General features: G+C 39.1%; 1 protein-coding gene across 2 annotated transcripts in view; it reads right to left on the bottom strand.

Annotated features, from left to right (window-relative positions):
* The window catches only part of Rtn4 (reticulon 4), a 59,647-nt gene that overhangs the window by 16,427 nt on the left and 26,964 nt on the right, over positions 1-16,256 (bottom strand). Inside the window, exon 1 of one of the 2 annotated variants that reach the window (XM_038313550.1) lies at positions 11,284-11,676. The exons of the other annotated variant lie outside the window; for it this stretch is intronic. Coding sequence (XP_038169478.1) covers positions 11,284-11,317 — 34 coding nt within the window. The 5' untranslated portion in view covers positions 11,318-11,676. Of the gene's footprint in view, positions 1-11,283; positions 11,677-16,256 lie in introns of those variants that run through there. 2 annotated transcript variants of the gene reach the window in all.

The raw sequence follows: 16,256 nt of genomic DNA, 5'->3' as shown, positions 1-16,256 counted from the left end.
TACCCTGACTTGCGAGACTACCCAACAATGTTTTAAAGTAAATATTACATTGTAACAGAACTCAAGAATGGGACAAGGAAGCTGAGAGAAATTTAAAAACACTCTGAAACAGAGGAATCCAGTTGTCATTAAGAAGAAGCAGGAAACTTAAAGTGCAGGACTTCACGTCTTCCACAAGCTCTAATAATGTCAGCCTCCCCCCACGGAGTAAGGAAGGCAGTAACGTTACACAAGCTGCGATGGCAGGACAATTCCCGTGAGGATGCCCTGTGTCCTATAACAGCATCTTATATAAGACCAGGCTCGAGGCTCTGGAGCTGGGTGACCCAGACTCCAACAGCAGTGCTAAATTACTAGCGATGTAACCCAGGCAAATCACTAAGCCTTCTATGCTTAGAGCTTCACCATTAAACTGTATATAAAATTAGAACTGTCTTGCTGAGATGTGATTCATTAAAATCAAAATGAATCATGACTTTCCATCAATAAGAGGATTAGTATAAAACACTTTCTACAGGACTAAGCATAATAAATTAGTAAACTCAGGACTGTCACTTATTGGGTCACTAGTACCCATGAAATCACCACCTTTATTGCCCAGGTATTTAAGTTGTAAAGGCATAAAGAAGAAAAAGAAATGTTCAACATTTTGATTTTGTTACTAACCTGAACTACAATGCCACACTTAGATGCTTGCTGACAATTCCCCAGAACCCAAGTAAAAGTGGAGAAGAGCACACTTCAAAGTTGACCTCTGACCTCCACACACACATGCCCAAATACATATATATACAATACTTTTAAAGATAATGCCAACAGAGAATAGAACTATCAGTAGATTTCTTTCATTTAATATCAAATCATTTTACACTCATATAAAAATTCTCTTTTATAAAAAAGGTTCTCAAAGTGCTCAAAGGCATTTATTTATTAATCTTTAGTATCACTGATGGTAAGATGGTCAGATAAATGCTGGTGCAGTCACTATGCTTCATTAAGAACATACAATGACTGTTAATACTAGACGTGTGTGTGTAACAAGCAGAGACTATTCAAAGAGGTTTAATGATGAGGTAAGATTTATAATTATTCTGTGTTCTATATTAATGAATATAGTAGAAAGAAAAGGCCAAGGCCAGGGCTCCAGAGACCCACCTCCTAGTACTAGGTTTGCACTAGTACTAGGTATAGATGAGACCCCAACCTCTGTGGACCTAGACTTCCAATCTCTTTTCCCTTCAGAAGCTAACATGATTCATATTTAGCACAAAGTAATACATCAGTCCTACACTCAAATTCCCATTAGCGGACCCTAACCAATAAACTTTTACTACTGACACTAGCCTATGCCTCTGCAACTTTAAAATACCCACTCTTCTTCTAAGATTTAGATTTCAGTGGGTAGGAGGCTTAAATGGTTTAAACTGAATCTTCCCAGAAACATTTTATTATGTGCCAATCAAACTTTATAGAATAATTAAGTACATAATCTTATTATGTTCCAAGCAATTATAAACTATGTAATTTTAATTATAAGAACAAAAAACATCTAAAAAGTTTTTACATTTTAGAAGTGGCGGGTCATGGATATAATGAGACTTTCTATTATTAAAGCGTTCTGCATGGTACCAAACTGAAAGGTCAACATATTCAAGTTCTTCAAATGTTGCACATCTGCACATTTGATCAAAGGCAGGTCATGGGCAAAGAATCACTGCATGCAAAATGAATCACAAAGGCCAAGAACACATACAGGAAATTAAAAAGAGAAGGGACACTGTCCTAGTTAGGGTGCCTACTGCTATGGTGAAACACCATGACCAAAGCAAACTGGGAGGAAGGACAAGAACCTGGAGGCAGGAGCTGACGGAGGCCGTGGAGGGTGCTGCTCACTGGCTTGCTCCTCCTCCTCATGGCATGAAAGCTTACTGTAATACATCCAACAAGTACTCCTCTGAGCAGAAAACCATGATTAGGGTTTTAAATGTTCACTTCTGTGTGCTTGTGAATGAACTGAGCATCTACACACCACAGCACGTGTGTGGAAGTCAGGGGATGACGTACAGCAGTGGCTCTCTCCACCACACGGTTCATGAAGGAATTCAGGACGCCAACACCTTTACTCACTGAGCCACCTCCCTGGCCCATCGGGTTTCTGAAAGTATGTATGAATTTGATTAAACTAGTGTATCTCTAATGAGACACTAGTCTTTAAAGAAAGTGAGATATTTACAATGTCACTTGAAATAGAGTATTAAAGGAATCCTGAGTACAAAGTCAGCCCGAACTACACAGTAAATTTGAGACCAGTTTGGGCAACATACAGCAAGACCCTGTCTCAAAACAAACACACCAAACAAAAACATACCTAACCATAAAGTCTGAAAAAAAAAAATCACTAAGTAGTATTTTTACTTTTTTACCATTGGGATTATAGATAAGTCTTAGATGCTTCTTTACACATGTCTGTGCTATTTGAAATTGCCACAATCACAAAATACTCCCTTGATCCCTATTCTACTTGAAAACAAAATCCAGTAAACATGAGTGGTATCTTCCCAGCGGGCACTGATTGCTGGTAAGCGCACAGACCCCAGTCCAGTCCCCGCATACACAGAAGGCAGGCACGAGGGCACGCACTGGTAATCCTACTGCCAGGAACGCAGAGATAGGCAGAGCCAGAACAATCTTGGGGGAAAAAAAATGCAGTTATATGGCTCATATTTCTCCACTACAAAATTCCCTACAAAGCTTTTTAATGAGAGGAAGGTTAACTAGAAGTAGGTTGGAGCTATGCAGCTAAGACTGTCTCAAGGAAGGAAAAAAGAAACCATCACCTAGACCCTACAGTCATGTAAGCAGTTACACAGGAATGTAAGTGAAATAAAATTCATAAATCAACTCCTGTATTTGTGGCCAGGTGACTAAGCTACTGGGTCAACTGGGGGTCCAACTGCAGAAAAATGCCACTAGATTACTTTATATCACATTAAAATGTTAATTTATGGGGTGGAAAGATAGCTCTATAGGTAAAGGCACCTACCAGGAGATGAAAGATTTTACCTCCTGGACCCACATGGTAGAAGGCAAGAACTAACTCCTACAAGGTGTCTTCTGACCTCTTCACATGCACTGTGACATGTACATGTACACACACATATACACACACACTCCTACACATGCATACAAATATGGGGAGGGGGAAGCTTTTAAAAATAACAAGTCTTTTAAAAGAAAAAAATAGGTGTAAATCTTCAAGATTTTGTTTTAGGCAGTATTTCTTAAGGTATGACATAAAAGACAAGAACAAAAAAAAGTTAACAAAATAAACCTCTTAATAATAAAAGCTTTATGTTTCAAAGGACATAATGAAGAAAACAGTACAGAGAATGGGAGAAAATGCAAACTAAATATCTGATTAAAGGCACGCTGGAGAGCAGAGAGCCTGGGTGCGCTTCCTGCTCCACATCATGGCTCACTGCAGTTCACACTCAGGTTCCAGGGGCCAACTCCTCTCCTGGCCTCTAGGGCATCAGGGACAGGTGTGGTACACAGACATACATCAGGCAATACACTCACATGCATAAAGTTTGCATAAAATTTAAGTATCAGATAAAGGACTTGTTTTTTACCAGGAACCTTTTAATGCTCACATAAAATGTGAACACACTTTTTAAAGATCCAAGATGAACCGAACAGCAATTTCCACTTACAACTGTGGAAAACATATAAGTCAATCAACTTATAAACAGCTATAATTTAGAAAAATTGAAGACTTTTGATTATTTTGGTATAGTGTTCTTGAACTAAAATTTAAATTTAAAGGAACTCAATCTTTCTTCCACTGGCTCCATGCAAAGTAAGAAGAGCTGCATACATCTGGTAATCACAGGCTATCATCTGTCACACTAAAAATAGTGCTAGGCCAACTGCCGTACATGCATAAGTCATCCTATTCCATTCTGCCTTAAATCAAGTTCACATTGAAGTTAGCCTCAAGTCAGGTTTCTATTTTAAAGCCCTATTTTAAAAACGTGGGGGGGGGGAAGCAAAGGGAGAAGGAGGGGGAGAGAGAGAGAGAGAGAGGAGGAGAGAGAGGAGAGAGAGGAGAGAGAGAGAGAGAGAGAGAGAGAGGAAGAAAGAAAGAGAGAGAGAGGAAGAAAGAAAGAGAGAGAGAGAGAGAGAAAGGAAGGAAGGAAGGAAGGAAGGAAGGAAGGAAGGAAGGAAGGAAGGAAGGAAGGAAGGAAGGAAGGAAGGAAGGAAGAAAACAGTGACCTCCAAATCACCACACTCGGCTCACTAATAATTAAAACCACTGATTGACTGACTTTGTTCACCTTTCAATTCAAAAAGGGCCGGGAAGATGACTCAGTGTGTAAAGACACCTGGCATGAAGCCAAATGGGAGAGCACTAAACTCAAGGAAGTTGTCCTCTGATCTCCCACACTTTGTTGCATGAGGAGCCCACACAGTTACACACACACAATAAGTAATATTTTAACTGTGTGTGAGGGTACCAACACAAAACCAGTAGAAAATACCCTAACTTCACATTTCTAGTTTTTCTACACCATCCAATGAACACCCACAGATTTACTACCATTTCAAGTTAAAGCTAAATATATTTATTTTCTTTAATATGCAGTATCTATCTACTCCTACCCAAACTCTCCTTACTTGTCCAAAATTTCATAATTTTTAGTTATAAAAAAATGCATACATAGAAAAAGAGTACATGCAGTAGCTTTGACTGCTTACATTCTTACAAAAAAAAAATCACAATTTTGTAAAGTCTGTAGTCTGAAAGGAGACATCCCCAAAGCCATTTCAATGCTCAACTCTGACCTACAGATATGCGAGGTCACTGTTAACACGTCACAACTTCTCATCTTTGAGTCGGTTTGTATGTATAATAAGTTAAGATGGTGGCGATGACAGAGAAAAGCCAGCACAATAGTCTTTTCGTGCCTATCACACCTCACACATGCAAAGTAAATATGAAAGTCAACAAACAGATTAATATGTACCCAGTATTTTATATGAGTATCTTGGCTTTGATGACGCAGAGAACGGTAATTTGGTCTCAAACTTAGTTTCAAGAATTCAAAACGCTGGCTAAATTAAATTAAATTCAACTCCCTTAAGCCCAAATTCTAGCAATGAGATTAAGTTTAAAAAAAAAAAAATCACAAGAATAAGAAAATTCTATTCACTGCTTAAAGGTTCTTCCTACATTCAAGTATGTAATCCAGTCCTAAAGAGAAATTATATCCCAAGCCTGGTGGAGGTCTAAGTAGACTTAATCTTTTTAAGAATACTAACCTACTAACCCCACCTACTTTTCCCACAGTTGGCATAATAGACTACGGCTCTTTTACTAAAGAGGGAGGACCACGTAAAAATAAATGGTAAATGATATACCATGTACAAAAAGGCTGCCTAAAACTATGCATGGGTAAAATATCTTAAACACGGGTCATCAGCCTTCCCCCCCCCCCACTCTTTGGTTGTTCACATACAAACTACAAAATAAAGGCCTCATGATACAGCTTTGTGGTAATTTAGTATCTTTAGTTTTCTTGGTTTCCTTATCTACAAAACTAAATGGTTAGAATATGCAAATGACAAGACTCCTCGGGCAGTGGTAGCACATGCAGAGAGAAACCTTGTCTCGAAAAACCAAAAACTTCTTACCTGCAAGTATAACATAAAATTCTTTTGCAACAGCATTTACTTTTGCATGTATGAGTATTTTGCCTGTATTTTTGTCTGTGCACCATGTGTGGCCCTGGTACCCATGGAGGGCAGAAGAGGATGTCAGATCCCTGGAACCGGAGTTACAGATGGTTGTCAACTGTAGTGTGAATACTGGGAATCAAACCTGAGTCCTATAGAAGAAAAGCCAGTTCTCATAACTGCTGAGTCATCTCTCTAGTCCCCTAAAATTTTAATTTATTAGTTGATTCATCGCTCCTTTAAGAAAAGGGAAAAGGGGAATTCCAATTTTTTAAAAAAGGTAAACTGTTAAAGCTCTGTTATTTTATACAGAAGTTGTTCAGTGCCACTGAGGTCCAGTGAGAAATCCACTGTTTTTGCTTTCTAGGAATTTACAGAAAAAGATAATAATCCTAACAGAAGATACAAATCACAATCAAAGATAAGTTTAAAGAGCTGAAATCATGTCTATGTGGGAAGAATGGGTCTAAATACTACGTAGTCAAAATCAAAACTGGAAGACAAAGCCTACGAGCACAATGAGCAAACACAACAGCAGGCACTCTGGGGACGAGCCTTGGGTGGCTGCTGTGGGCACCATGGCAGTTAGTCCAGACAGGCTGTACTAGTTAACTTGAAAAGAGGAGAAAACCCTTTCAGTGGCACTGTTCTTTCAGAAGTTTCATTTCAATTCAGCCATCATATAGAACTTAGACAACCTTAGCAGTGCTAGGAATACTCAGATCTGGGTAAATAAGGGAAGGAAGAGAATAAATTTCCACCACTGGTCCCAGTATATATCCCTTGAAGATTCTATTTTCTATTTTTCTATAACCACTGAAAACATGTATACTTTTATAAAAATGCAAACCTATAAATTCTGTTAATTTATTTAAAACTTACAAAATACCTATACTGTGGTTAAAACCATCAGAAATGCATACACTACATGGCTCCAAAACTCAAAGCAATAATTCATACAATCTTTCTAAAACGCAATGCTGCAAACATGCATCTACAGTACAAATACCCACCAACTTAGTAACCATGAATAAGAACAGAATTTAATTCATTTATCAACTTAGCATTGCTTATAGTTACAAACACGGAAAGGCTTATTTAGCCACCAGCATAGTAAAGCGGCAAGGTATTTTAAAGGAGGCCATGCCGACTGAACTGCTCAAGACTATTAACACAGTATGTACGATGTAACCTCTACACTACATTACTAAACCCAAAGCCACTCTCTAAATTTTCTACAACCCACAGTCCTGCTACTAAACCACCACCACAAAACTCTAGAAGAAAAAGTTAAGACCTAAATTTCATTGGGTTTCAGCTAAGTTTAGAATTAAAACCAGGTACCTCCCTAATATCAGCAGGTCTTAAAATTGTTTAATTATGAGCTCCTTTCTCAGCCTGTCTCTTGCCCATGCTCAAGGGATAGGCCAGCACTTCCTTCAGGCACCAGGCAGGTCCACCACAAGTACACCTATCCATCCTCACCACTTTCAGACACTGGAAATGCCCAGCAAGACTAGGGAGCGCCACAAGAGACGGCGTTCCAAAGCCACCTGTCTTCAAGTATAATCAAACTGAATTTTCACACAGCTGAAACCACTCACAAAGGTCTTCCACAGCAGTTAAACCTCACAATCCACAAACATGAGTAAGAATGAGCGAGGTTTCGCCTTCTTCTAACGACCGGACAGGCTTGTCTATCTTCATCCTTAACGGCTTCCCTCCAGCCATCCTTGAACTCTCAGACTCCATAATGGAGGTGCTGACTGTCCTGGCCTAGCTTCAGGTTTCAAAAACATGTCTGTCTTCACTTTGTATTTGTTTCTCGTTCTTTATCATTTCCATCACTTCAAATTCAAAGTGTCTGAAATTCAATCTGGCATTTAAAAAAACAAGAAGAATAAAACTTGCATCCATCTGCCCTGCGCAGTCGCTTCATTCATTCCGGCGGCAACTTCAATAGTCTTGCAGTCTATGGCAAATGCCAAGCATTTCTTCAGGAAGTCTCCTCAAATCTGTTACTTCCCTTTCACCTCTATTTCAGATGAGGTTCAGATGAGCTCTTATCTGGGCATTGCTACAGTCGTCCCAAACACAGGCTCTGAGGCTCCTCTCCAGCTTATACAGCACCACAAACTAACCTTCTGAACCTGCTATCACTTATTACTCCTACTTTAAAACATCGAAAAGTTCATTATTTCCTTACAAACCAAGTTATCTTCTAGGGCATCTTGTCATAAAACCAAAGACCTTCAAAACTGGAACCATAAATTTATACAATAGAATAAACTAAAACCTTAGAGGAAGTGTCTTATCTGACCAAAATCAAAATATACTAGAACTGAGGCTTGAAATCCTAGATTGCTGTTTTTCCAAATCTTCCCAATTATAAAATGAATGACAGCAGCTTGCCGGCCCTGTAGAACTCACTTTGATAGGTTAGAATCACAGTAATCTTTTCAATGAACCACAGAGAAGTCTGAGAAAACCTGACCCAGATCTTCTAACTTCCTGTCACCTCTGAGCCCACCAATCTACCATTTAGCTGCTGTCCTATGCGGTCCAGAAAATGCTAGTCATTGTCTCGATTATCTTTCTTTATTGATTACGAACTAAGTGTGGTTGGAAGGCAGGAAAAGTTATGGGGGAGGGAAGGGAAAGGAGCCTTTTACCTTAGCTTTACCAACTAAGACTCAAGAATTCCAATACATTTAACATTTGCAGTTTTCTAGGAATCTCATCAGAAGTCACATTTCCAAAAACAAAAAACAAAACAAACAAACAAACAAAAACAGGAGAAGGGGAGACATGTCCTAACTCCCTTGTGCAACCCTAGTGGCTCCTGATTCTATCTTATCAGAGGTTACTCACACCCAAGGATCTATCAGTCATTTGATCATCTCATCTGTAGGAAGTTTCTTAGCAATCCTTCCAGATGCACCTTGAGCACCACCAAAACGCACATGCCTGCTGCTAATCCCAATTCTTTGAGAAGCCCACACTTGTAGTCATGGCAAGGTATGTTCTTCTGGGGCACCTCTTTCTCTTAATCTTTGTACTTATATAAAAATTTCTTTGCCGGGCGGCGGTGGCGCACGCCTTTAATCCCAGCACTCGGGAGGCAGAGGCAGGCAGATCTCTGTGAGTTTGAGACCAGCCTGGTCTACAAGAGCTAGTTCCAGGACAGGCTCCAAACCTACAGAGAAACCCTGTCTCGAAAAACAAAAAAAAAAAACAAAACAAAACAAAAAAAAAATTTCTTTTAATGAAGCACCAACTCTTTCTACTGTCTGATCAAAAACTCTTTCCTGTGTTTGGCAAGGATCAAGTTTAACCTGAAAGAGAACTCCCAGGTCTCTGTGAGCTACAGTGTGGAGCTGGATCTGCTGCCGAGAGCTACATCATCCTTGCATCCCACTGACGATGCAAGCCTTACTTTATCTTCCTCTAAGTTTTCCATCTAATTTCAATAATCAAATACTATGTACATTTATCAAAACATTCTGCTAATGAACAGAAAATAAGACTATAACAATACCAATTATAATGCAGATCTTACCCTAAAAGATTAAATATCTGTTATGAAAAAACAAAATCACCTGAACAGATTTTTTTAAAAAGATTCATCAAAAAAATTAAAACAAACAAACAAACAAAAAACACCAGGCAAGATGGCACACACCTTTAATCCCAGCACTTGGGAGACAGAGGGCAGGCAGATTTCTGTGAGTTCCAGCCCAGCCTTGTCTACAGAGTAAGTTCCAGGACAGCCAAAGATACAAAGAAATCCTGTCTCAAAGCCCCACCCCATCCCCCCCAAACACCCTGCAATCGGAGCTTGTGTCGCTGCTGTCAGACCTGGGGAGTCTGGGAGTACAGCAGTGCAGACGTGAAGAAGCAAGTACACGTATTCTAAATTCACCCAGACGTCCTCAGACTAGGTTCCTCCTAAAAACTCATTTGCTTTTCACATCTCAGTGATTTCCAATTTAAATCTTACTCTATAATCTGTAACATGAGCAGCTGGTAGAAAAAACACTAAAATATTAATTAAGAACCTCAGGATAAGAAAAAAAACATAGTTAAGTGTTCTGACTGAATCAAATAAGCACTAAAAAAGACACTAAAAAAAGTCACCAGGTTTACATATAAACAAGACAAGGTTCTGCAGAGGAACTCAAGAGTGAAGCTGAGTTCACGTTTAAAGGCCTTTAAACAACTAAATCTCCGATAAAAGATGGATTCTACTGCCTCTTAACTTCTTGACTTTATATCCCTACATTACTACCTTAACCTTAACAAGTAAAAGCTTAACATTTTTAGTCTACAATTTAAATCGTTCATACAGAGACTAAAGTTGCAAATCGGGCGCTGCTGTGGCTTCCGCCTGCTGCAGCTCCACTGATATTATTTTCACTCATCAAAACCAGCACACTGGCTCCGTTTTCACCGTCCATACTTACAGCTAAGACGAAGAGAAATTCTTTAAGTTCATGTGACATGTCCACAGCTGTTTTCCCACTCTTGGGGTTGAATAAAAGACCTTTAACAAAGTCTCATGTGAATTCAGCGTTAAACTCACCTTTCCCCCACATTTTTTTACTGAGCAGTTTTTGTTTGTTGTTTTTTTAAAAGCTGGGCGTTGTAGTCACTCAGCTATAGAAATGGTTGTAACATATTCCTATCTTAATAATTTTGTTCTAGAAGGAAGTAGCATTTTAAAAGAATTATAAAACTTGAAAGCAGCCAGGAACACAGAACAAAAAACCACCCTTGATGGAAATGTCTATTTTAGGCACTTAAAAACAGTTCTAGTAATGTTTAAGACAACTTATTCTAAGTGTTCAGACACACGGCCCTCTTCCCCCGTCTCTAACAGCAATTGACAAGCTACATAATAAAATGCTGTTAAAATATTCAGTAGTCAACACTTTAATACTCTGCAGACTTAAATTATTACACAGTGATCCACTGAGATTTGAAAGGATCTGCGCTTTCAAGGGGGAGGAAGGGGACCAAGATCACTGATTGGCTATTACAAGGACAAAGGTTAGCATAAATTTAAATTTAGATATGCATTTAAAACTATGTACACATCTGAATAATTTCAAGACATACAAAAACTAAAAAGTATTCAAGAGCCTCAAGGGTTCACATTCCATTTCAAAGAAAAGCCTCTTGCGATGAAATTCTGCTGTCTACAAACCTATGGCCGGATTTCAGGCACACCAACCGGCATGCCAGTTATACATCTTCCACACCAAAGGGAACAACAAATGAGATGTTACTCTCATACCAATGTAAACATGCAAGATTAGAAAAGAAACCTGACTAACAAGACTGAAAAGACTAAATCAAATACCACTAAACAGAATGACACCTTTGCTATCCACGATCAACTGTGGACACAGAAGGCAGCCGTTTGTTTAATCTTTAGCATTGCGTGCTCACAGCCTTCACTCTCATCCGCAGGCCATCTAAACTGCAAAGCCCACCCACGGAAATCTTCCTGGTACATAAAGACAAATGAATGATGAAAACACATACCCTTGTCCTTCCAGTGCTTCTTCTGACCGTCCATTTCTTGTCACGATCTGCCCTCCAGCAGCAGTTACAGATTATGCATACCAACAGAAAAAACTGTGCACGGCAAAATTCTCCCCAGACATGGAATCCTCCCTTCCTCAACCTAAGTCTGCAGTCTCCCCTGCTGCACAGCTGCAGCAGGACTGGAGTCACCTGACGTCTTCGGGGTGTGGAGCAGGCTGACGCAGTACAATCTGTAACTAGGCTACTAATGCTCAGACGTGAATGCTTCCCTTCTCTCTGTTTAGTGTCCAAGCCATTTGCTGCTCGTACCAAATGGAGCTGCCTTTTGCAGGGGAAGGGGCAGCTGCCAAAAGAAGGTGAAAGACTCTTCCAAAAGAGCCAGCCACTAAACACACCTGACGGATACAGAACTGCGATTGCACCCACACAGACTTCTCTTTTTGGGGGCAGTTCATCTGCACTGCCTTTTTTTTTTTTTTTTCAGTTTCACTTGTACCTCTAAACTCAACAGTTAACCCACGAGATAAGAAATGGACTGACCCAAAGGGTCAGTAACTTCAAATATCATTCTGGAAGCTATGATCAGAAAAATCAATTTAGTTATGTTTATAAGTTACTTCAGTAGAGAAATTCTCAATTTCAGCAATCTTAGCTATTTTCTTTGTTTACATTTCTGGAAATCTACTCTTCCAGATATATTTAATTATCCCCTGCTTGAATTCAGTCTTTTAATAAATACTAACTACCTACCATTGCAGACACTATTAATAGATCCTTGGCTGGGGGAGAAATAGTCACCCTATGAAAATGGCATAATTTAATAAACATAAAAACAGCTGCAGCACAACGCCTGCACCACGGAACGCCTGCATCACAGGATGCTTCGCGAGTTGGGCAAGGGGCTGGAGATTGAAACACACACACACACACATATACACACGCATGCACACACGCGCACACATGAGACAGAGAATCTTAAATAGGGCTCTCTTTGACTAATGGCCACGTCCTAGCTCTCGAGACTTTTCAGCTGCAAGCCCACCAGAAACCACTCCCCTGCCATCAGGAACTCATGAGGGGCTCTTGCCCAGAGCAGCTGCAAGCACAGGAAAACAAGTTGTTTGCTCCGGCAGGCAAAGGGGCACAGAGAATTCAGGTCTGAGGGTCTGCAGCACCCAATCAACAGCTACAGTATTTCTAATTTTTTTCAAAGTTTATTAACCTTGCACTCACATTCCACTGTAGAATGTCTTTCTGATGCCCCACAACTGGCTTAGAATAGCAATTCAATCAGCTAAAATATTTTTAAGTACGTATAACATGCCAAATACAATGTATATAATCTATACAGAGGTCCTGTCTCTCAGGGCTGTAACTACACTGAAACGGAGGCATTGTTCTGAAACTTGCTCTGAGTGTGTGAACTGCAAAATCTTTAAGTGGACAGAATGCCAATGATTCATTTGTTCATGATCTGTCTCTCTTGCTCAATTAGAAATAAAAGAAAACAATTTTAAATGAATTTTTACAGTATTTTCAGTTCAAGAACTAATATTTCACATTACTTGCTAAGCCCTTCCTTACATAATGCAATTATTTGGGAACGCTGTCACCAGAACACATCAAGGATGAAAATGTGTGACCTCTTCACATAAGTCAAGCATCCAAAACAACTCAACAAATACAAAATACTCCCAGGATGGTATTTTTTAATGAGCTCTTTAAAACTCAGAATGGATGTTTGCCTTACCAGGTGATGGTGTCTTGCCTTAATCCCAGCACTCAGAAGGCAGAGGACAATCAAGGCTGTTACAACACAGAGAAACCCTGGGCTCTAAAACCAAACCAAACCAAACCAAACCTGACAGACAAGGACAAGGCATGTAGCTAACTGGTAAGTGTGTGCACAGCAGGCTCACGGTTTGGGTGTTCTAAGCCCAGCTGCACACAACAGAAAACAAACATCAAGACACACTCCCTTCGAGTTAGGTAGTTCCTAAGAGAAAAGTAGCTGGCATTTATAAAGCTCACACATCTTCAGTACGTCACTTGTTTACTAATTTTTAAAGTGCTGAGAACATGTGCAATAATACATTCATATATTAAATGTACTTTTAGTACTGTAGACTTATATTAAGAAAGCAAAATGGAAGCCTTTAAGTTCAGTAAAGCATTCAACCTTGCAGAACGAGACTCAATTCCTTAATTTCAAGTTATTACAAGCTGGCTCATAGGTACCAACTGACATGTTTGCCCACTTCTTTCTCCAAGTTTCAAAACTGAAGTTGTTTGAGTTAGCTAAGCAAAATACTTTAATCTGGAAAGCAAACAAGGCAAATTTATGGGGAAATTTTCATATCAAGCCTCAACTTAGTGGGTTTACATACCAACCCTTTTTCCCCAAATGAACCACAACCCACAATGAGGCAGTGCTGATTTTTCTCTGAAATGTGGTTAAGACAGTGCTTGCATACTGTTTGGGGAAGCTGTAATTCCTTTTCCTATTAACTGTAAAAACCCAGAATCTCTTCCTAATATAAAATTAATTTCAGGATTCTGAGCTTAACACAAAGGCACGAAACTAGATGTTCTACCATCCTACCACACCCTGTCATCTAGCACCCTCTATGGACTGAAAGTCAGCACTCAACACTGCCAACTCACTCCAGAAATGGAGAAAAGGCTTGTGAAGCACTGTAACGAATGACAACATTTAAAACATAAAAAAGAGCATTTTCAAAGTCTCTTAACAAACTTCACATAGTAATTTCAATAAGTGAATATTAAAATCCAGAGAAATTGAAAATGACATTGTTCAATGAGAACACCACACGTTACTTATAAAGGCCCAAAGTATTCTAAATTTACAATTTTAAAGTTAAGTCATTAACATTAACCCTTTTTACTGTAATGAAAAACACATTAAGGAAATAAATAGGTTTGAGAATTCCTCAAGGTCATTTCAAATGCTTATTAACAGCACGACTCAAACATTTAACTCTGCAAAAAATGTCAAAATTGTCTATAAACTTATTTTTAAATCAGTAACAAGTGTGAAATAGATTATCTACAGCTCACTAGACTTGTGTACCCAACCCACATTTAGTCAGTATCGACTATTTAATTATCGAATATTCCACAGGACTGGTTTTCCATTACCAACACTAGGTGGCACCAACATCCCAGTCTGCATCTGATTGCCTAACTGACCACTGGCAACCTAGCAAAAGCTACTCTTAATCTTCCTCCAGCATTTCACTAGGACGGCTGCCTGGCACCTGGAAGCTAAATCAGAATATGATGGGAAAGACAACACTGCTAGAATTCAGACAATTATAAATAAAAGTAAAAATGAGACAAGTAATAAAAAGAAACAAGCTTTCCTTTCTTTGTAAGACGTCAAGTCGACCACTGAAATGTGAGGCAACATAAAAATCTCTAGAAAATGGAGTCAACATTGTAACAGGATTGTGCAGCCTGCATATAGGGGACATAAAATCATAAACAGAACGCGGAAACTTTAAAATAAGCAAAGGCTGGACAAACAATTCAAAAAAAGTAAAGCACAAATGGCCAATAAATTAAATCCTAGTTTGGGCATAAAATACAAGAAATTAATAAAAGGAATACAAATAAGAAAGGAGGAAGTTAAAAAATCCTATTTTCAGATGTTACAATTCTATCATGACTCGACAAGAAGGCTCAGAATCTGATAAACGCACTCTACAAAAGGTTAGGATTCAATAACATTAAGAAAGACACCAGCAGACTGTCTATGTTAACAACAAAGTGCACACTGAACAAAGCAGAGAAGCAACCCTCTTTATAGTTGCCTCAAAATATAAATAAAGAAACGATGTGGAGTGGGGAGAGGTGGAGGCCATTTAATCACAGCACTCAGGAGGCAGAGGCCGAGCTGAACTAAGCTCAAGCCAGCCTGGTCTACATAGGCAGTTTCAGGTTCTAAGCCAGCTGCAGAGAGAAGAAAACCTTTTCAAATGTAAAAAGCCTTGGAATAAACCTAACAACAGAAGTTAAAGACCTCTACCATGAAACCGTAAGTAAGACACTAAAGAATAAAACTGAAGATGTAGCTGAAATGGCTCACTGGTACACACTTGTTAGACCACGGTGACGTTCCTAGAATGAACATGGTAGCTCACAACCATCAAAATCCTCTTCTGACCTCCCTAGGCACCATGCATTCATGCGGTACATTTGCATGCATGTAGAGAAAACACTCATACTCAAAAAATAAATCTGAAAAAAGATATTCCACGATCATGACTAGGCAGAATATAAAAATGACTATACTATCAAAAGCCATCTATAGATTTAATGCAATCTCCACAAAAATACTAATGACATTCTTCACAGAAGTAGAAAAATACAATCTTAACTTTCAAAAAGAAACCCAAAAGACCTCAGACAGCCAAAGCAATTCTGAGCAAAAAGAAATAATGCTGGAGAGATTACCGTATCAGATTAAGTCACACTACAGAGCAAGAACTAAGTAACATGGCCCTGGCACAAAAGCAAGCGCACACCCGAAAGGACCAGACAAAAACCTATACAACTACAGCCACTTGATTAACCGCTGGGGGAAAGGCAGTCTCTTCAACAAATGGGGCCAAGAAAACTGGATATCCACACATAAAAGTATGAAACTGGATTATCTCTCAACCTATACAAAAATCAACTACAAATGGAGCACAGATCTTAAGGTAATATCCCAAACACTCAAACTCTTGGAGAAAACACTTTAAAACAGGCATAGGCAAGAACTTTCTGAACAAAATTTCAACTGCTCAAGAAATAAAGCCAACAAAAGATGAACAAGACATCAAGAAATTAAAAGATTTGGTATAGTTAAGTAGACAGCCTATAGAATGGGAGAAAAAAATCTGTATCTGTCAAGATTAATACCTAACAAAGAACTCAAAAATGGACTAATGGAAGCTCTCAAGAGA

This window comes from Arvicola amphibius, chromosome 1 (assembly GCF_903992535.2).
Source record: "Arvicola amphibius chromosome 1, mArvAmp1.2, whole genome shotgun sequence".
NCBI classification, from domain to species: Eukaryota; Metazoa; Chordata; class Mammalia; order Rodentia; family Cricetidae; genus Arvicola; species Arvicola amphibius.
This window is presented reverse-complemented; position numbering and strand designations above follow the sequence as displayed.